The sequence below is a fragment of the Theropithecus gelada genome, chromosome 12 (genome assembly GCF_003255815.1).
Source record: "Theropithecus gelada isolate Dixy chromosome 12, Tgel_1.0, whole genome shotgun sequence".
Taxonomy (NCBI): Eukaryota; Metazoa; Chordata; class Mammalia; order Primates; family Cercopithecidae; genus Theropithecus; species Theropithecus gelada.
The window spans coordinates 117,833,177-117,855,753 of NC_037680.1; the positions used below are offsets into that span (position 1 = coordinate 117,833,177).

General features: G+C 42.5%; 1 protein-coding gene across 3 annotated transcripts in view; it reads left to right on the forward strand.

Moving 5' to 3' along the window:
* The window catches only part of SEPT2 (septin 2), a 39,934-nt gene extending 17,671 nt beyond the window's left edge, over window positions 1–22,263 (forward strand). The window contains exons 5-14 of one of the 3 annotated variants that reach the window (XM_025405346.1): window positions 4,114–4,200; window positions 4,962–5,085; window positions 6,353–6,487; window positions 6,646–6,763; window positions 11,382–11,483; window positions 12,118–12,263; window positions 14,471–14,554; window positions 16,125–16,182; window positions 18,361–18,491; window positions 20,203–22,263. In XM_025405346.1, the coding sequence (XP_025261131.1) occupies window positions 4,114–4,200; window positions 4,962–5,085; window positions 6,353–6,487; window positions 6,646–6,763; window positions 11,382–11,483; window positions 12,118–12,263; window positions 14,471–14,554; window positions 16,125–16,182; window positions 18,361–18,462 (956 nt within the window). In that variant the 3' untranslated portion in view covers window positions 18,463–18,491; window positions 20,203–22,263. Of the gene's footprint in view, window positions 1–4,113; window positions 6,488–6,645; window positions 6,764–11,381; window positions 11,484–12,117; window positions 12,264–14,470; window positions 14,555–16,124; window positions 16,183–18,360; window positions 18,492–20,202 lie in introns of all 3 variants that reach the window. The other 2 variants (XM_025405347.1, XM_025405348.1) reach the window with 2 other exon arrangements.
* Window positions 22,264–22,577: the final 314 nt, after the last annotated feature.

Below are 22,577 nucleotides of genomic sequence, written 5' to 3' on the forward strand. Positions count from 1 at the left end.
TGCTGTATGATGCCATTTAAAAGTTGTAGAATAAGCAAAGCTGATACGTAGTGACAGAAAGTAGATTGGCGTTCGCCTGCAGTGGGGACTGGAGAGGGCAGACTTCACAGGTACACGAAGGAACTCTAGGGTTACACAAATAATCTTTTATCTTGAGTGGAGTTTGGTTATCTGAGTATCTACTTTTGTGAAAACTGTACAGTTTAAATGGGTGTATTTTAGTATTAACGAATTGTGCCTCCATAAAGTGGATTTAAAAGAAAACAGGTAGGGGGTTGAGGGTGAGTAGTGAAAAGTAGAACTAGAAAGCCACAAGAACCCTCAACTTTCAAATTGTATTAATAGCTCAAGAAAAATGGATATATCAGGAAAACCCTAGCACACGTAATTGGTAAAAGAGAAACTATTGAAGAGGAAAGGCATAGTTTTTAAAATTGTGTCAGACTTCTAAAGAAGTAGGCAAGTTCACAAAATAACAGATCAAATGCAAATGAAAGACTACAGATGTTGGGGCAACAGTCTGCAAGGGATTCTAAAATCACGAATGACTTATTCAGCGACATCAAGCAAGGAAGCCAGATTGCAGACTGTCCATGAGACAATTTGGTGACCATATTGCTGTAGATTCTAGTTAGAGTGATAAATAATTATATTTAGTTACTCTCGGCCGAGTGCGGTGGCTCACGCCTGCAATCCCAGCACTTTGGGAGGCCGAGGCGGGCAGATCACGAGGTCAAGAGATGGAGACCATCCTGGCTAACACGGTGAAACCCCGTCTCTACTAAAAAATAAAAAAAATTAGCCCAGCATGGTGGCGGGCGCCTGTAGTCCCAGCTACTTGGGAGGCTGAGGCAGGAGAATGGTGTGAACCCGGGAGGCGGAGCTTGCAGTGAGCCGAGATAGCGACACTGCAGTCCAGCCTAGGCGCCAGGCGCAGTGGCTCAAGCCTGTAATCCCAGCACTTTGGGAGGCCGAGACGGGCGGATCACAAGGTCAGGAGATCGAGACCAGCCTGGCTAACACGGTGAAACCCCGTCTCTACCAAAAAAATACAAAAAAAACTGGCTGGGCGAGGTGGCGGGCGCCTGTAGTCCCAGCTACTCGGGAGACTGAGGCAGGAGAATGGCGTAGACCCGGGAGGCGGAGCTTGCAGTGGGCTGAGATCCGGCCACTGCACTCCAGCCTGGGCGACAGAGCAAGACTCCATCTCAAAAAAAAAAAAAAAGAAGTTATTACCTTGGCTACATTTATATGCGATGGTGGCTTAATTATATGAAAAGCATGTTTAAGAATAAAGCCTGTTGCCAAATATGTTACCTAATAGAAATCTAATGTAAAGATGTTTGTGTCTGAAAAAGAGGAAAGTAGGTTGTTACTGTGATCAAATTTACAGGAGGGTTGGAGCAAGCACTTGAGTACTAAAAGCTGAAGTATAATTCCAGGTGCTCACACATGTTATAGGCGTTCCATCCTGAGGGCACAGGAGTCTGGGATGGGCAGGCCAGACCTTTTTGAGACCTTCGTGAGCTGCCCGCTCCCACAGAGTCCAGCCTCATGCAGCTCTCAGTGCCGTCCTGCTCTTGCACAGCTCTGGTGGGAGTAGTTTGAATGAGCAAAAAAGCTGATCCCTTAGATTACCACTGTTCAGGAGCCTCCCGAGAAAGGCCCTTGATGCATAGTGTTTGAGAAAGCAGTTTCATTTTTGTGTTGGTTAAAAAATTTAAAATTTGAAGAGAAATTCCCTCAGATTTGAAAGCTACTTCCTAATATTCCTGGAATAGGCTGTTTTGCCGTTGTATTTCTTTAGCCTAGGATTAAAAAAAAACTTCTAACTCAAGCCTAAAACTTCAGTGACAAATTTGCCTGATGGGATTTCAGAATAGTATTGTACAGTGAAGCTTCACTTTCTCACCCCATATGTATGTTTCCTTCCATGGTTCCACTGTGCCTAATACTGTTTTCTTTCTAATTAGGGAAAACATGCCATATTTTAAACTCTGAATACCTCCCATTCCAGTCTTTTTTGTCACTACTATTAGAGAAAAACTATATTAATTCTGGCACTTTAAAAAATACTTTGTTACTTTTGTAACAAGTGAAACTTCTGGACCCAGTGCATTTGGCATAGATTTACAGGCCCGGATCTCTGTGTGTCTTGTTCTCTCATTTGCTGACACGTATGTGAAAGACGCCTGGCCAGAATGGAGATACTAAAGAAAGTGGGGCAGAGCAGAGCTGGGTGCCTGCGCTGCAGTGATTCAGCCCAAGTGTAGCCTCATGTTCTGAGTTCCTTAAGCAAACCATTTGTTGATGTTACTCAAAAGCTATTCCAAGTAAAATAATCACATACACCCTTAAAATTAAGATCTATAAGTTAGAAGTAGCCAGTGGGATATTCTAACTGCTTTTTTAAAAGCTGTCTCTGATGACTTTCTCAGCTGTTCCCCACAGCTGTTGCTACTCTAGTCAGAAAGGGATTTCATCGGTTTATCCTCTCCCTGCTGGGCTGCAGAGCTCCAGGGAGCAGGGACTTGGTTCCTTCTTGTTCTGTGTCGTGTCTCTGCTCCTAGACCTGTGCCAGACATGCAGAAAGGACTTAGCAATTACTGGTAAAACCTTCTTTAAATGGAGCAAAAATGTAAAGGGGCATTGCACCACAGTTTATTAAAAGGATGACTTAATGGGATAATAGGCACTTAGTCAAATTTTTACAATCATTTTTAGGCATGTGCAACACATTGTTCTTTTCATGTGTGAAAATTGCAGTTCACTTAAAATGCAGTCCTAATTTTGTATATCTGCACGTTTCAAATTCACTTTTTTGTTCTTGATTTTCCCAGAATTGTTTTTTCTGTAAGGGACAGGGTCTCACTCTGTACCCAGGCTGAAGTGCAGTGGCATGATCATAGCCTGCTATAACCTCTTAACTCCTGGGCTCAAGCAATCTTCCTGCCCTCGCCTCCCAAGTAGCTGGGATTCTAGGTACATGCCACCACCCCTGGCTAAGGTTTTGGAGTTTTTTATTTTCTTTGGTTTTTTGGGAGATGGGGGTCTCACTTTTTTGCCCAGGTAGGGTCTTAAATTCTTAGCCTCAAGTGATCCTCCAGCCTTGGTCTTCTAAAGTCCCGGGATTATAGGTGTGAACCACTGTGCCCAGCCAGAAATAATTTTTCAAGAGATGTGTACTCCTTCCTCAGGCTTTGCAGAACTTAACAGAGGGTGGTTTAGGGTGCCTAGGGGACAGTCCAGCACCAAGTGCTATGTAGTACCAAGATCAGAAGCGCTTCTCCATGCAAAATTAAGACTTAGATGATAACCTGCAATGAAGCAGTGGAATTTGTGCTTCCTTCAAATGTAAAATTTAATTTTTGGTGTTTTGCATCTTTTTTTGAAGTTAAATTTCAAATATTCAGAATATATGTTCACAGTAGTTGGAGAGAGATTTTCACCTCGTTGAAAGCTTACATGGATATGTGTCGCTGAATTGGTCATGTGAACTCAGCAAAGGGAGCAGGAAAGTTGCCTGACACATGGCAGTTGCCAGTGCTGGGAAACGGGGATGGGTTTAAAGCAGGAAGAAGACAAGGTGGCAGAAGGGGGAGGTTGCAGAGTGAGGGTTCAAGAAGTGAGCCCACCAGACCACAGGCCCTGTCCTGCTCACCCGTTCCTGCAGCTCGGGAAGCACAAGTGTTCTTGACACTACAGGATAGATATGTTCAGTTTTCTGAAAATGTGGTAAGTTTAGTGACTAGCAGAACTCATTGAAAACCTGCTTTACATTCTGTTTGTCAAAAATAAAAACCAACCTATAAAGTACATTCCTCACGTTTGTGAACTGTCGTGTTTCTGATCATATGATGTTCAAGGTCTGTAGTCTCATAGACCTGGATTCAATCTTGGCCCTGCTCCGGATAGTACTCCGACCTTGGGCAAATTAGAGTTTCTTTGAGTACACTCAAAGATCATACTCCAGACATAGTGGAACTATAGGTACTAAACACAGAATGATGTTTGCGAGGTGCTTAGCCCAGTCCAGGCCACGTGTAAACACTTAACAAATTGAATGGTGTCATATGGATAAGGTCATGACAGGGTTTTTCTTTTTATTTAAAGGTGAATCAGGTCTAGGAAAATCGACTCTCATAAACAGCCTTTTCCTAACTGATCTCTACCCAGAAAGAGTCATACCTGGAGCTGCAGGTAAAAACATTCCTATGTTACTGTAAGTGTAATTCTACATGAAAGGTGCTGAAGACTGCCTAATGCATGTTTTATGTCTTAGCTCTGTGTTCTGTTTGTTCTTGTTCAACTTTGAACACAAGGAAAACGCTTATGGGGCAGGTGCTGCACCGAGGTCCTTGGATTTGGGCTGTAGACTTTCTTTGACACGTATCCATGGATCTGTCCTCTCTGAGTTTGTCTGTAAAATGTAATAAGTAGCTTCTGCCTATATTAAACATTTGATGGATTAAGTGAGAATGTTGTACATCAAAAATGCTGTGTGACTAGAAGATTGCTGGGATACATGTTCTAATTCATCTACTGTTGGAAAGTTCCAGCGCAGGACACCAGTATCCACAAATGCCTGTTGAATGAATTAGGCACACACAGTGAGAACCCAGGACTGGGGCTGCTGCAAGAATATGTAGGCCTTTCAGGATATTTTTGAATTCAGTTTTTAAATGAATTCGTAAATTCCTTTCTTTTCCCAGGAACAGAAATTATGATTTTTAATATTTGTGTTTTTAACCTTCCCAAGTAGCACAATAATCTTAGCTTTAACCTTCCCCTTTCTGACTCCTCTGGGATCATTTTTGCGTAATCCCCATGGTAACTTTGGAGAACCTACCTCTGCAGGGAGGTAGTGGACTCTGAAGTCACTAGTTGGGAGAATGTTGTTAATGTGAGCTTTCCTCTTCGCATGCTGCTTATATTCCCTATTAAGTTTGTTTCTTTTCTAGAAAAAATTGAAAGAACTGTCCAGATTGAGGCTTCAACTGTTGAAATTGAAGAGCGAGGGGTCAAGCTGCGCCTGACAGTGGTAGATACCCCTGGCTATGGTGACGCTATCAACTGCAGAGATTGGTATGCACCCGGGTGCCCAGGGATCTGCATTTGTTTATTTAATGTACTTAAATTTATAGATCGTGTTAATGAGTGATTAAGTTTGGGGTCGCTGTATGTAATAAAACAGCTAGATAATTTAAAGTGTGTTAATGTTGACTTTTTAAATAATTTAAGGAATTTTATAGAGGAATTTTTCTCTGGTACTCTGGTAGGATTTGAGATCGCAAAGCCGGTCGCCCATAGACTGCTAGTGTAAATGAAACACCTGGATTTGAGCCGTGGCTGGTGAACGAAATACTGTAGTACATCCTTTCCACGTGGAAGGAAGTGAAACCTGTTAGAGAGTGGATTGAGTCGTAGTGTCTGTAAATGACTGCTTGTTGGCATCATTTTCACAAATAAGGAAATCAAGAAGTAGAAGATAGAGCAGTCTGTCACCTGTACTGGGCAAAGAATGCCACTTTCACTGTACAAACTCCCTCCTTGTTCTAATCCTGTCAACCTAAAGCATCAGCTTTCCACCACTAGATGGAAAGGGGAAGGTTCTTTTGTCTTTCTCCTACATTTAGGAATTTCTCCCTTACATGTGAAAGTGCTGTGCTGTTTCCCAGCTCAGATAAACCTGTTCTTGACCCATGTTCTCTACCATCCTGTTCCTCTGCCCCTCTTCACAGTCACGTTCCTGAAAAGAATTGGCAGCCCTGGCCAGGTGCGGTGGCTCACGCCTGTAATCCCAGCACTTTGGGAGGCTGGTGGGGGGTGTGGGGAGGGGCTGGTCACAAGGTCAGGAGTTCGAGACCAGCCTGGCCAACATAGTGAAACCCTGTCTCTACTAAAAACACAAAAATTAGCCGGGCGTGGTGGCGTATGCCTATAATCCCAGCTACTCGAGAGGCTGAGGCAGGAGAATCGCTTGAACCCTGGAAGCGGAGGTTGCAGTGAGCCGAGATCATGCCACTGCACTCCAACCTGGGTGACAGAGCAAGACTCAGTTTCTCTAAAAAAAGAAAAACTTGGCAGCCCTGTCTACACTGGCCCTCTCTCAGGTGCATCAAAACCTATTCCATTCAAGCTTTTTTTGACTCCCAGCACTTGAGGCAATTAGGCTTGGCATAGTTTCCAAAAACTTCCATTTGCCAAATTTAGGAGTCAGTCTTCTGTTCTCATCTTGAAAATGAATTATTAAATTGTATATATTTGGGCAGAGGCACTTGTTTTCCCTTTGAAGTCAGGGACCCCCTGTTTTGTACCCTATGATTATTGTTAATGTTTCTATTTCTCTCAGTTTTAAGACAATTATCTCCTATATTGATGAGCAGTTTGAGAGGTACCTGCATGACGAGAGCGGCTTGAACAGGCGGCACATCATTGATAATAGGGTGCATTGTTGCTTTTACTTTATTTCACCTTTTGGACATGGGTAAGTAATTGTTTACTGTGGAGAAATGCTTTACTACATGGGTTTGTAACTTTTACCCAAACTCTGTATTTTAATATAAGAATTAAGATAATTTGAGAGAGAGAAGAGTTTTGTATGTGTTTTTTTTAAATAAGTGACACTTCTAAAATTAATTTTAGACTTAAGCCCTTAGATGTGGCGTTTATGAAGGCAATACACAACAAGGTGAATATTGTGCCTGTCATTGCAAAAGCTGACACTCTCACCCTGAAGGAACGGGAGCGGCTGAAGAAAAGGGTGAGTGAGGCTGGCCTCCTGCTGTCCCTCGGGGTGCGACTGGGGGGCATGGGGATGAAGAAAGGGGGGTGTTAGCACACTCAGTCTGCTCAGGTGTCGGGAGGCAGAGCAGGAGAATTTTTCCTGCATTTTAATGGTGGTTTTCAAGGAGAACCTAATAGTTATAAATTTTAATTTTTGCTTTCATGAAGGTATCAAATTTCTGTTCTTTAAATTCTCCTTATATTTAAAATGCCCTCTCTGAGTAGCAGTTGGTTACACACAAGTGCATTCCATAGGAGTTCAGTGACTCAAATACAGAAATGTGATCTCTTCATGAAGTTTGTTACTTTACCTAAATTCTTTACTGCAGATGACCTATACAAGGGTGTGTCTGAGTAGACTAGTTCTCTGTTCTGTTTGGGACATAGCAGTTGTCAGCCAGCAAACCGTCTCTCACCCCCGGCAGCTCCTGTGGTGCGCCCGTTTCAGTGCCCTCTTGTGTGTGTTTCTGTAAAGCCTCTTTATTGATTCTCTGCTATGTATGTTTAAATCACTTGCTTTTTTCTGATTATATGCTCCTTAAGAAAGTCCAAATAGTTTGTATATGCCAAACTCTAAAAATACAAATATGTCACTGAACATACTGGTATGTGCACATAATCCCAGTTGCTGGGGCAGGGTAGCGGGGTACAGCAGGGGGTTGAGGCAGGAGAATCACTTGAGCCCAGAAGTTGGAGGACTTCAGCAACATTGTAATACCCTGTCTCTTAAAAAAAAAAAAAAAAAAAAAAAAAATGTTTTTTAATAAAAGAATTTCTAAGCCGGGCGTGGTGGCTCACGCCTGTAATCCCAGCACTTTGGGAAGCTGAGGCAGGCAGATCACCAGAGGTCAGGAGGTCGAGACCAGCCTGACCAACATGACAAAACTCCACACATCTCTAAAAAATTACAAACATTAGCCGGGCGTGGTGGTGGGCGCCTATGGTCCCAGCTACTTGGGAGGTTGAAGCAAAAGAATCGCTTCAACCCAGGAGGCGGAGGTTGTTTGCAGTCCAGCCTGGGTGACGAGCAAGACTCTGTCTCAAGAAAGAAAAAAAAAAATTTCTTTAATTACCCACAGAAAGAACAACTGTTAAGTATATATCCTTCTAGAACATGGCTTATGTTTTTGGTTTTACAGAGTGAAATCACATAGTAATACTATTCTGCCATTTGATTTTTCTGTTTAAAAATATTTGGAAGCATCCTCATATATATATACTATATCCTGATACTTACTGGATGCACAGCATTCCACTGTATGAATATACTCTACGTTGTCCAGTTTCCTGTTGATGGATAATTGGCTTACTTTTTGTTTTGCTCTGGCCCCTTTTCTTCTTTGACCAAATTTACTATTTCTTTGCCCCTTGCTATTTCTTTTTGCTAGTGATACCCTCTGTCTGGACCAGTCTTCCCTCAGATACCTGTGTGGGCAACTCCGTCACTGAGCCCAGCGCTACACACACAATTTCACATCTCCATCCCCTGCTCTGCTGGTAGCACTCGCCCCACACTGCATAAAGTATTTCTCCAGTGTATTTGTTGGCTTCTCCTGACCGCTGACCCCGGGTCCTGAGATCAGGAATCTGCTTTGTTCACTTATGTATTACCAGACTTCCGAGTAATGTCTGGCACATAATAGATTTGTTGCATAATTGTTGTAATGAACATTGGTGCACATCTATCTTTTCACAATTGTGTGAGCCAAACGAATTCTTAGTAGGAAATAAAATTTAAATAACATTTAAATTTTTGAAGGATGACTAAATTTGCTCTAAAGTAAGTTCGTAACAATTTACATTGCCAAAGTGTACTCTTCTCTCCACCCCCTAAAACTGTCCTGGTTATGCTGCCAGTTTTTGTAATGTGTTTCCTATCTGAGAAATTGTATCTCATTTGAATTTGCATTTCGTTGATTGCCGAAGTGAGTATCTGTCCTGGTGTTGATGCCCGTTGGTGTGTTCTCTCAGGTTGCAGGGGCTTGGCTCTTGCTTTTTTATTGATTTAACAGATATACTTCTTATTTTTAGATGTTGACTATCACGTTGCAGATGATTTCACCTGGTTTGACTTTCGTGTTTTCACATTTTTTCTGGTGTTTTTTTCCAAAGCAGTTTTTAAGCAGCACGTAGTCATGTTTGGCAGCCTGTTCCTAAATTGTCTCAAGTGCCTGCCAGTGTTTTAGGAAGTATTTGAACCTTTGAAGAACCCCTGGAAGCGTAGACGTTTTTATGCTAATAAATACTTTTAGCAATTCCCACTTAGGGGAGCTTTACCTTTTGTACTCTGCTACATTAAATTTCTTTGAGATAGAAATGGGGGTGGTGTCAGGGTTAGAATGCTCTAATTCTCATCTCTAATCCTGTATGCAAAACACTTAGTGCTTGATTACAACATCTGAGGTGAATCAAAATACTTCGAGCTTTTATCCCTTCCTTCTTGGGCCTCTTTAATCACTTCTCTTTCTCCAGTTTCTCCTTGATGCCTACCAGTTTGTTCATTCTGCTGTATCTGAAAGAACCTCTTGCCTCCTGCCAGCCTCTACTAGCCGCTTGCCTTCACCAGCCTTTCTTTTAGTCAGACACTTACTGGTAGCTGTTACCTGCCCTCCCCATGATCGTGTTCACTCAGGCTTCCTGTCATCCACCTGCAGTTGCTCTCTCGTGGGCTTGGCCAACAGTTCAGTTCTCAGATGTGGGCCCCACCTGTGGGGTTGGTGTGATTGGCAGTTCTCCTGAAACTTCCCTTCCTTGGCTGCTGAGCCACTGTGTTTGCTTTTCTCTCTGCTGCTTTTTACCACCTACCTTCCTGAGCCCTGGAGGTCAGTATTCCTTAATATTATTTTGATCACATTATTTCTGTGGCTTCTGATTTGCCCTTCCAAGTATCTTATTTCTTGTTGTGAACCACACGTGCCCACAGGAGTCCTCTTTTGACCACTGATGAACTCCTGTCCTTCCAACTTCCCTGTCTCTCTAAATGGTCCCACAATTCTTGAAATCTTCCAGATTGAGAAATGTGTACATTATTTTTTATTCATCACTTTCTGACTCCTCTCCTTACTTTTAAATAGCTTACTAAATGTTTCCAAACTCTTCTCTGCTCCAAACTATAAGCTCCATCTTTATGAGGCCAGCATAGGACAAAAGATGAGGTTGGCGTGGATGGGTAATAGACCAGGAGAGGGGCCGTGAGATGAGGACAAGTGAACAAGTTCATGCTTCTTATTGCTCAGTTTCTCCCAGAGATAAGATAGTTCCTCCCATTTAGGAATAAGGATTTATGTAAAGACTGAAGGTCGAGTTACAGAATCAAGGATGTAGAGAGGAGGGCCTTTTCTGGAGTTCTGAATTAGTGCAGACATTGTGCTAAGACCAAATCTCTGATCCATTCAAGCCCTTTTTAGGTCACATTAAGGCTTTTCCATTCTTAAAACCAGAGAGCAAATCCAGTGCACAGTTTGAGGTCAGGATATTTTCTGCTCACGTTGCTTTTGTTCTCTCTTCCCTGGATGGCTCGGGTACTGGGGTGAGACGAAACAAAGCTGTGACCTGCCTGGTGCCTGTTAAGAGTGCCCACCATCTAGTGGGCATTTGAGTGCTGGGGTTTTAATTGATTGATGAATGAGTTCGTATTTCAACGTCAGCCCAGTTCTTTCTCCCCTCAAGCCCGATCCCCCACACTATGCCTGCTTGATAGGTCGGACTGTGGGATTTTGCTGCTGGCTGCTGGCTACCTGTTGAATGAAATACAGATCCCCCGGTCGCTAGTCTGGTGTTCATGGAACTCTCTACTTTGTAACTCCAATTTTTGTTCCCTTATCCAACTGGATGTCTTAGATTCCAACCTTTTGAATTTCTTGTTGTTCTCAAAATCCACTCCATGTGTCTTCTCTGTATCTTTGGCAAGGTTTTTTGTTTTTTGTTTTTTCCCCATCTGGGGTACATCTTCCTTCTCTCTGCTTTTAAGACTCCTGCCTGTTCTCCAGGGTCTTCTCATGCCTATAGCTTCTCTGCAGCAATTGCCCTTCTTGAGGCTGATTGTGATATGATTTCCATTTTAGCTGTTGTGCTGGGGCTATCGTTAGTCTTCCTACTGCTTTGTACATTGAGGGTAGTGGTGCATTATTGCTGATGTTTTTTTTTTTTTTTTTTTTTTGAGACGGAGTCTCGCTGTGTCACCTAGGCTGGAGTGCAGTGGCACCAGCTCGGCTCCCTGCAAGCTCCGCCTCCCGGGTTCATGCCATTCTCCTGCCTCAGCCTCCCCAGTAACTGGGACTACAGGCGCCCACTGCCACGCCTGGCTAATTTTGTGTATTTTTAGTAGAGACAGAGTTTCACCGTGTTAGCCAGGATGGTCTCGATCTCCTGACCTTGTGATCCGCCCACCTCAGCCTCCCAAAGTGTTGGGATTACAGGCGTGAGCCACCGTGCCTGGCCGCAGTTTTATAAATTTATTTGACAGTAACTTGCATAATCAGTTTGATTATTGATGTTTGAATGATTCTGATGTATTTCTTACACAATGAGTTAGAATTGGCTATAATAACATAGGCAGTTTGCTAAAATTGATCCTGGTTTTGTCATTCTCTCAGATTCTGGATGAAATTGAAGAACATAACATCAAAATCTATCACTTACCTGATGCAGAATCAGATGAAGATGAAGATTTTAAAGAGCAGACTAGACTTCTCAAGGTAAGAACTGGCTTCAAATGCACAACATAAATAACTCCTGTTTACTGTTGTCCATGTTAAGATGAGAGCGATTGTCTGGGTATGTTGCTTTAAATATATTTTAAGGCCTCGCAGTGGCTCATACCTATAATCCCAGCAGTTTGAGAGGCCAAGGCAGATGGATCAGTTGAGGCCAGGAGGTCCAGACCATCCTGGCCAACATGGTGAAGTCTCATCTCCATCAAAAATACAAAAATTAGGTGGGTGTGGTGGTGCACACCTGTAGTCCCAGCCACGCGGGAGGCTAAGGCGGGAGAATCACTTGAACCCAGGAGGCAGAGGTTGCAGTGAGCTGAGATCGTGCCACTGTACTCCATCCTGGCGACAGAGCAAGAGTCTGTCTCCCAAAAAAAAATATTGTACAGCTATCACCTAAAGCTTAGAAATTTTATTGTAGGTTTAATTTGTTTTCATGCAGTTTGTCCCATGTGGAAGGTATCTGACAGTTCTCAAGAAAATGTTACGTACCCCCAGATTTCCAATTAAATTTTGTAGTCAGTAGCAATATGTTAAGTCTGTGCTGATGTTCTCGTGTTCACAGTGAACTCTGGGGTTCCCTGTGTGGAGCCTGTCTACTCTGTGTGTCTCTTTCTAGGCTAGCATCCCGTTCTCTGTGGTTGGCTCCAATCAGTTGATTGAAGCCAAAGGAAAGAAGGTCAGAGGCCGCCTCTACCCCTGGGGTGTTGTGGAGGTGGAGAACCCAGAGCACAACGACTTTCTGAAGCTGAGAACCATGCTCATGTAAGACATTTGGTGTGTTCCTTCTGGCAGAATTTGGCATGAAGAATATGGATTTTAAACGGGGTGTACACTTGACCTCCAAGGTAGTTGCAGCCAGCAGCTTCATTGCCGTCCTCAGTGTTTCTCACATTGCAGAAGTGGTGTGGGGCTGTTGCAGCTTGGTGCTGAGAACCCTCACCCAGGGGCCCTCTGTGGCACTACTAAACTAACTCTTCTGCCTGTGGCCTGTAACCTGTAGTACCTTTCCTTCCTGCTAAGATCTTATATCTTTGATGTTAAAAGGAGACTAGAACCTAAACTGGGGTCTGAGAGGTCCCCAGTGCTGGTAAGGAAATGGTCAGACTGTGTAGGCTCCTGGTCCGCTGCTCCAGGCTGAGCCACACCTGGGCCCTGCTCCCCAGTCTGAGACTCATTGGATGGCCCTGGTTAGCTTTTTGTGTCTTCCATTTATTATTAATAACAATTACAGACCTGACTACAAAAATAGACGTCTTTTCCTTTAAAAATAAATTTCATGGCTGGGCGTGGTGGCTCACGCCTGTAATTCCAACACTTTGGGAGGCCGAGGCTGGCGGATCTCGAGGTCAGGAGTTCGAGACCAGCCTGACCGACATGGTGAAACCCCATCTCTACTAAAATTACAAAAACAAAATTAGCCGAGCGTGATGGCACGCACCTGTAATCCCAGCTACTCAGGAGGCTGAGGCAGGAGAATCACTTGAACCCAGGAGGCAGAGGTTGCAGTGAGCTGAGATTGCGCCACTGCACTCCAGCCTGGGAGATGGAGTGAGACTCCGTCTCAAAATAATAAAAATAAATTAATTAATTAATTAATTAATTAATTTTACATACAGTAGCATGCATACATTGCTTTTACTTTTGAAAAAAGAGGCTGAGGCCGGGTGCGGTGGCTCACACCTGTACTCCTAGCACTTTGGGAGGCCAAGGCGGGCGGATCACTTGAGGTCAGGAGTTTGAAACCAGCCTGGCCAACATGGTGAAACCCTGTCTCTACTAAAAATACAAAAAAAATTAACCAGGCGTGGTGGTGGGTGCCTGTAGTCCCAGCTACTTGGGAGACTGAGGCAGGAGAATCTCCTGAACCTGGAGGCAGAGGTTGCAGTGAGCCGAGATTGCGCCACTGCACTCCAGACTGGGCAACAAGAGCGAGACTTCATCTCAACAAAAAGAACAGGCTGAGAGTATCGCTTAAACTATACCTCTTTTATCAGAGGACTTCAAAGAATGACCGATATGGAGAAATCAATGTTTTGATTAGCTGAAAGTTGCTATATATTTGCCACATGTCTCACTTAGTTTAGCAATTTGTAGTAAGTTAAAATCAGTAACATGTTAAAACATCCACGCTCTGTCAAACACAATTTAATGGTCGTGTAAGAAGTTATGTGCACTCAGCTCCTCCAGGGCTGCATCCTTGGCTGTCCCGATCCCCATTATTGAGGGGGGTGTAGAGGCTGAAGACAGGGTTTGGGGACTTCACTTCAGTGTCAGTTGTGTGTTTCTCACAGTGAGGTAGAGTGAGCCCCTCCTTGGCTATCTCAATCCATTTCCCTGGATCCTGAATAAATAGGAGTGTGTTACAGTGTTTTGCTCATTCTGGACTGCTTAAGTATTTTGAGTAAGCTAGGCAATTAAAAAGTCATAAGATGAATGGAAGGTTGAGTTGTTGACTAATATTCTTGGATCCAGAATATTAGTCCTTCACTTTATGGTCTTCTGCATAGCTTAAGCTAACCAACTCTTTCTTCTTATATGAGAGTAATATATAAATTTTGAGTTATAGGAGACATGAATATTTTCATTACATTTTCTGTAAGTCCTGTTAGAAGAGTGTCTTCTATTTCAGACATTGTTGACCTAAAAATCTCTTAAAATCTGTCTATCTGCCATCCTGTGGTAGAGATGGCCTCATACGGGGTGGCATTGCCTCTGGCAGAAATCCTGCTGAGAGACTCAGTCCAGACCTGTGTTTGTGTATCATTGATTGGGGAACAAAGGGAGAGCTATACCTCATTAGATGTTTCCACGGCCATACTCCTTATCCTGAAATCCCAGCAGCTTTATGTACAATTTACCAAGTAATTTTAATTACTGCTATTTCTTCTATGTACTTGATGGGTGGTTTTTTTTCTCGTGAGAATGTCACATGCATGAGGCCACCTTAGTGTATTCCTCTTCTCTTTCAGCACACACATGCAGGATCTCCAGGAGGTGACCCAGGACCTTCATTATGAAAACTTCCGTTCTGAGAGACTTAAGAGAGGCGGCAGGTCATCATCACACTGTGCCCCTTCCTCTGTATTGGTCACCCTGAGCCATGATGTTCCTCTTCCTCTGTGTGTTCAGCTCAGCCTTCTTGACCATTAAGCAACATGGTTTGGTTTCCTACTCAAAAGTTACTACAAAAGAGTTGTTAATTTAATCAAATTATGCTCTTTTAGCCTTTTAAAAAAAAAGTACATTTAATGATACGCACATAAAAACTTTAGGCCAGGCATGGTGGCTCATGCCTTAATCCCAGCACCTTGGGAGACCAAGGCGAGGTAGTTTGCTTGAGCTCAGGAGTTTTGAGACCGTAGGATTACATGGTGAAATCCCATCTCTACAAAAATTAAAAAAAAAAAAATTAGCCGAGCATGGTAGCACATACTACTCCGGAGGCTGAGTTGGGAGGAGCAGTTGAGCCTGGGAGGTGCAGTGAGCCATAATTGCACCACTACACTTCATCCTGGGCAATAAAACAAGACCCTGTCTCAAAAAACAAACAAAGACTTTAGACCTTTAGGACAGGCCAGAGGCTTGTGTCGAGTCCTCCTTCAAAAGCATCACTCTGTACATGAGGACAAACTTGTTGCCATTAAGAAACTGCAGTGCCTGAGTTAAGGGTGAGGCCAGGATGAGTGACTTCCGAGCAGCCAGTGGCCACTGAAGCAGCAGCTTCAATCCTTGTAAAGTCCTGCAGCCGCCCTCACTCACCTTTTCTTTTTAGCCATGCTAATATGTCTTTATGTAAGTTATACATACGTTGTCCACAGTGAAGTCTAATTACGAGTTTGGAAACCACATTAAGAAAGATTTTAGAGGCAGCTAGAAAATTCCACCCTCTGGAAGCTGAGCAGGCGCTGGCCCTGAGACGGGGATTAGTGTGCTCTGCAGAGCGTGATGCTCAGGTGTGCTTGGGGAGCTCGCCCTTTGCCCCTCGCTCACTCACACAGATCCTGCTCCTTCCTTAAGTGTGGTGACTACATTCATATTAATAAAGAATAGCTCATCTCAAAGCGAATTCTTCAGATAATACCTGTTTTTTGAGTGGGTAACAGCAGGTGTTGTCACTCAAGCCTAGAGTAAGAAAAGTCTCTTCAATGTTCCATTTCATGTTGTTTGAACTTTTTTAAAAAATCATTGTTTCCTTTTTATTCATTATATCTTTAATTGGAAAAATGATAGGCCGGGCGTGGTGGCTCACGCCTGTATTCCCAGCAATTTGGGAGGCCAAGGCGGGCGGATCACTTGAGGTTCGGACGAGCCTGGCCAACATGGCGAAACCCCGCCTGTCTCTACTAAACATAAAAAAATTAGCCGGGCGTGGTAGCGCGCTTCTGTAATCACAGCTACCTGGGAGGCTAAGGTGGGAGAATTGCTTGAACCGAGGAGGTGGGGGTTGCAGTGAACCAAGCTCATGCCACTACACTCCAGCCTGTGCGACAGAGCAAGACACCATCTCAGTAAAAAAAAGAAGGATGAATACATGTCATTTTAAATTTTAAAGTAGAATTTGTTGGGGGTTATCAAATAACTATTTGTTGCAGCATTATAATTCTGATTTCTTTCAATTCTTAGGAAAGTGGAGAATGAGGACATGAATAAAGACCAGATCTTGCTGGAAAAAGAAGCTGAGGTAAGTAGAAAAGTATTATTGATTGGTTGGTTGTTTTGTTTGTTTTGAGACAAGGGTTTTGCACTGTTGCCCAGGTTGGAGTGCAGTGGTGTGATCTCGGCTCACTGCAACCTCTGCCTCCCGGGTTCAAGCCATTCTCCTGCCTCAGCCTCCTGAGTAGCTGGGACTACAGGTGCCCGCCACCATGCCTGGCTAGGTCTTTTTTTATTTATAGTAAAGATGGGGTTTCGCCATGTTGGCCAGGCTGGTCTCAAACTTCTGACCTCACGTGATCTGCCCACCTTGGCCTCCCAAAGTGCTGGGATTACAGGTGTGAGCCACTGCGCGCAGCCGAAAACTACTGTTCTTGTGACTAAAGCTGTTTCGTGTTTACATCGATAGATACCATTGGTAATTAACTTATAATTTATAGTTTTTCTTTTTTAATTTGTTGAGGAGGATACATACAACTATTTTATTACTATATATACACATGTATATGTAATAATAAACATGGATACTTACATAGCATACATAATGCTTCATATATTTAGCTGAAAGACTTTGGAGACAATTTAGTAATATCACTGATTTTTGTAAGTAGATCATAAATATGGAAATACGCGCTGTTGTAAAGGTGGCATTCAGATCTGCTGGAGTTTTGGAAGGCAAACACATTATTCAGTAAACAATAGGATCATAATGGGCTAGCCTGTTGGAAACAGAAAGAAAATACTTCTTTTGTCAAATTAATTCAATATTGATCAAATATTTAAATGTTAAAAATAACCACAAAGTTACCTGAAGAAGATTTAGTTGAATGTTTTATAATACTTTCCTGGAGGCATTTCTGAATACATACAAATCATAATGATAAGGATAAAGATGAATTAACGTTCACTATTTTTGGCCAGGCACTGTGGGTTACACTTACAGTCCCAGCACTTTAGGCGGCCAAGGTAGGAGAATCACTTCATGCCAGGAGTTCAAGACTAGCTAGGGCAACAGAGTGAGACCCCCCCCCGCCATCTCTACAAAAAAATTAAAAAATAATTAGCCATGCATGTCGGCATGCACTTGTAGTCCCAGCTACTCAGGAGGCTGAGGCAGAAGGATTCCCTGAGCCCAGGAGTTCAAGGATGCAGTGAGCTATGATTGTGCCACTGCAGTCTAGCCTATGCAAAAGAGCAAGATCCCATCTCTTTAAAAACAAATATATATATATATGTATGTATATATATTATTTTTATTGTGAGGCCTTCGTTGCCCTCCAGAAAAGCTGACTCATTCCCATTTCCCTTTACTTTGCATTTCCCACTGTCATCAGTCTCTTTCCCTCCTTTTAGGTTAGAAAATTTCTCATATTGGCTGGGCGCAGTGGCTCACACTTGTAATCCCAGCACTTTGGGAGGCGGAGGCGGGCAGATCATGAGGTCAGGAGTTTGAGAACAGCCTGACCAACATGGTGAAACCCCATCTCTACTAAAAATACAAAAATTAGCTGGGCGTGGTGGTGTGTGCCTGTAATCCTAGCTACTCAGGAGGCTGAGGCAGGAGAACTGCTTGAACCCAGGAGGTGGAGGTAGCAGTGAGCTAAGCTTGTGCCGCTGCACTCTAGCCTAGGCGACAGAGCGAGACTCTGTCTTAAGAAAATGTATCGGCTGGGCGCGGTGGCTCAAGCCTGTAATCCCAGCACTTTGGGAGGCCGAAACGGGCGGATCACGAGGTCACAAGATCAAGACCATCCTAGCTAACATGGTAAAACCCCGTCTCTACTAAAAAAAGTACAAAAAACTAGCCGGGCGAGGTGGCGGGCACCTGTAGTCCCAGCTACTCCGGAGGCTGAGGCAGGAGAATGGCGTGAACCCGGGAGGCGGAGCTTGCAGTGAGCTGAGATCTGGCCACTGCGCTCCAGCCTGGGCGACAGAGCAAGACTCCATCTCAAAAAAAAAAAAGAAAGAAAATGTATCATATTGTCTTATCTTTCTTTGGTTATTGTTTCTGTTTGACTTGCATATTCATATCATTTACTTGGTTTTCTCTTTAGCTGTTGGTTTTTTAATCGATTGGTAAGAAGTCTATATAATAACTCTGTCATGTTTTGGGAGAGTATAGAAGTTGAAATTTTAGGAGTCACAGAACACCCAGAAGTAATGTTCAAAGACAGCAAACCTTGAAAACCTGTGTGTGTGTTCACAGCTCCGCCGCATGCAAGAGATGATTGCAAGGATGCAGGCGCAGATGCAGATGCAGATGCAGGGCGGGGATGGCGATGGTGGGGCTCTCGGGCACCACGTGTAAAGCCATGTGCACATACCAAGAAGTCACAGGTAGGCCCTGTTGTCCCTTAGCCTGGAAGACAGGCAGTCGTTACTAACATTGTTGTAGCAGCTTAAATATGACAGGTTCCTCCTTAAGCCTCATTAATATTTTGCATTTTGAAGTAACTCCATCACTAATCTTAAACGAGAAGAGATTGCTCCTGAAAAACAGAAGCCACTACTTTGCCACCTACTTTCTAGTGAAGATTTCTCACATTTTTGTCTTTTTTTTTTAATAATTACAACTTTTATTTTATTGGGGTACATTTGCAGGTTATTTTCTAAGCTTGCAAATATCAACATTAGAAGGAAATTATGTATTAAAGCACCTTTATTAGTTGTATTATTGGAAATTTGTTAATTGTTAAAACATCTCTTTAAAGGGAATAAAAATGTATTATTAAAACAGCTTGTACAGATTAAAAGTAAAGATGGCACAAGGAGGAAGAATTATGCCAGGTAGATAAGGATTCCCTGGATGGAGACCGCTGACCTCCTGTTCCTCAGATAGCTTTGTCCTGACTGACAGTCATTAGTGTGTGCTGGTCTGCCTGCTTGAAAAGAATCTGCAGACTCTAGACACTGAGGATCAGGAAAAGGCACATGCCCACTCCCTTGTATCTTATGGACAGGCAGGCTCTGTGAACTGGCCAGGTGGCCACTCCCATCACTTGCCAGAGGAAAAGCATGAAAGGTAAATTCAGGTAACAACCTAAGAGTCCAAAGAAGAGGGTAGGTCACATGATGCTGGGGTAAAGGCAGACCTTATACAAGAGATGTGATTAGAGCTTGAAAGAGAGTTTGAGTTGGCCAAGATGTGAGGAAGAAACGTTGGGAATTTTGTAGATGGTCTCCCCTAAAATTCAGGGACCTCATTCTGGAAGCATGAGTGTGTTCATGAAAACGGGGAAGGGACTTGAACCTTCACCAACTTATGGCAGGGTGGGTGGGCAGAAGGCAGGGAGTCTTTAGGCCTCCATGACATATGGACAAGTGGCTGAGGAAGGACCCAGAGTGTCTTGCTGGAGCCTTAGTCACCAAACCCTCTTGCAGCTTACTGGGAAAGATGTTCATTGTAAAATACAGTATTTACACAAAATGCACAAAAATATGTATGTACAGTTTGATAAGTTCATGTAAAGAAAACATCCATGTCACCCCCAGCTGGGTCCAAGTTGGTTGCTTTAGTTTCATCATCACATTGACACCTTAGAATAGTCCTGAGGGTATGTGCTCAGTTCACACTTTACTGATAAGGAAATTGTTGTTGCTCTGAGAGTTTAACATTATTTGCTGATGGTCCCATAACTTTTAAACGATGGCCTGCTGACTCTAGAGGCTGGGCCTGCATAGCCTGTGTTGGCATGTGACTGGGGAAGTGAGGGTACAGTGGAAGGAGACAAGGATGCCTCAGCTATGCAGCTCATTTGAAGCAGGAAGCAGTGACAGGTGTTTGCTCATTTTCTCTGAGCTTCTGGTTTCAACCTTATGGAATGAAAATTTTACTTTTAGATAGATAAAATTTTATTTCTGTATACTTTTTAGTTTTGCGGCATTTCCAGTTTCCAAGAGCCTTATGAGTGGTGTTTTGATTCAGTTAACTTTGTGGTCATGTAAGCCCTGCCTTTTGCTCAGTTTATGAGAAAAGTAGAACTTAATGATCAATGCAGCAGACATTGCCTCACTCACACTTAAGTGTGTTTTGTTTTCTTTTTTCTAGAAAACACTTTCCTGGATAAAAAAGAAAACATTCCAGATGCGTGATCCAGCTGTGTGTTTTCAATCCTTGGGAGGGTGCCATCCACATTTTAACAGTACCTGTGCCTGAGAATTTAATTTTTAAAAGACTTTTGATGTGTTTTTTGTATGAAGTACTTTTAACATATGTATTTCATTGCTATGTTACACTCTGTATTTTGTGAGGTGAATGTTTTCCTTTTCTTTCTCCCTAACCACTAATGTTAGAATTGATTTCCAAGAATCGGCATGTATGCTTAATACTGAATTTCTTTGATTTAACTGACTTAACAACTGACTAACCATTGATGAGCACTCCTGATTTATATCTAGAACATTCAGATTTACCCATAATCTGAGTGGTAGAGGTGTGAGCCTAGTGATGTAGAAAGATGCACTGACTTGGTGCAAGGCCATCTGCTTACCACATCATACCATTTGGAGACTCTGCTTCGTTGCTTTTATGTTTGTACACAACACCTAAAACCAGTTTTGCTGCTATAATTCTATACTGTTGATTCGTCTGTGATTTTCTCTCTTAACCAAATAAAACAGAATAGAATTTCCTAATGAGATACATCTTTATACTTAAACAGCTTTTTTAGAGGTGAGTTTTAAAGAAGTCTCTTAATTCTGATCTAGGTCATTTTTAAAACCCCTATGCAAAGAACTCACCGCAAGCCCCTTTTTGTAGTGTTCTCCACTAATACTGGTTATCCTGTGTTCTCCACTAATACTGGTTATCCTGTGCTACAGAGAAAATCAAAGTAGTCATGAGCTCTAGTTTTTGTATTGCAATTAAGACTCTTACCTACAAAACGAGATTCAGTAAACTTTTTACTCAACCAAATTAAAATTTTTAAGGAAAATTAGCAGTTGGTCTATTCAGAATCCAACCTTTTTATATTTTATATTGCACTTTAGTGTATTTTCTGTAACTGTAGTAGATCTGCCTCCCCTGTGGAAATTGGGGTCTGTTGGTGGGCGTGTCCCTGAAGCTTCACTGAAAAGTGTTTCCTCCCTAAGGCCTTGGTGCCCTGAACCTCTGGTGCCTACCGGGTGTTCCTGATTTGGGTTTCCTTTAAATACCCCCTTTTTGAGTGACTTTCTGATGGGAGGAAAATAGCAGTAATCATTTTTTTGTGTGCAGACTGTCTCATTTATTTTTAGCCATTGTCGTTTTCATTCATTTTGTGTAATATAAACCATGTGTCTTGTCAAAGTGAAAGACATTTTAAATCTGTAGCATGGGCTAGTGGGCAGGTGCGCACAGTCGAAGCCACACCTGATCCGTTTTCTGTGCACTGTAGCCTTAGTGTCACCTTTCTTCCTGTGTCTCCCTGTGGTACACTCCAGCGGTTGCCTTTTTTATCATTTCTACTGAAGTTGGGAAATTCAGCCCGAGAAAGTGACAGATGAAAGGAGACAATGGTTGTGTAGGGAGATGGAGAAAATGCTTAATCTGAGGATGAGACAGGGTTTTTTGGTTTTTGTGGGGGCTAGAAAAAAAAACATAAAATGAGACAGTTAAATAATAATACGAAGGTGTGCTACAGAAAATCTGGTATTCTTGCTAACATTGCCCCTTCACTGTTGCTTAATTGTGAATAGCCAAAAGCTATATGTTACGGCTTGTTGTGTGAAGGTAACTAAGCAAAAGTGTTCCATGACTTTAGAGTACATCCATGCAGAGTCCATTATTTGAGTTTGCCATTTAATAACTTTGTTGGAAAATCTATAAAAAAGAAAAACAAGTTTGCAAGTGACTAAGCCCCGCATATGTTTGAGTGAAAGTACTTCAGGCACGCTGCCTCCTGGTATCAGCTCTGCAAGGAGGGAGGACCCACACTGCTACACTTCTCATCCCCTTTGGTTTTACTGCCCAAATCTAAATAGATACTTTTGATTATAGATAACTGCTCTTTTACTAAGAGATAGTCTCTACCTGTAGAAATGTATTTTGAAAACACTTATTTTACACAGCAATTTTGTATCCATTTATACTAACCTTTTATCAATAAAGTACTATTGTTTAGATATTAAATGAGTATTTCTCTTGGTTATTTGCAAGGGAAAGTTGTGAGGTTTTCTGGGAAAATTCAAAGTCTTGAGAACATCTGTGTATAAAATCAAGAAAAATTACTTGCATCAATAGCATCACTACTGAACAACTGTGTATGTATTGGAGATCGAGCCCAAAAGAAAGCACCAAAGATTGAAAAGGAATTATTTACAGGTGATCAGATCATCTACTTAGAAAGTATAAGACATCTGGTGAAAATTAACACTAAGAGGTCAGTGATACCTATTTACTAATTAGAAAATGTAGTGAGAAAAAGATCACATTGATAATAGCAA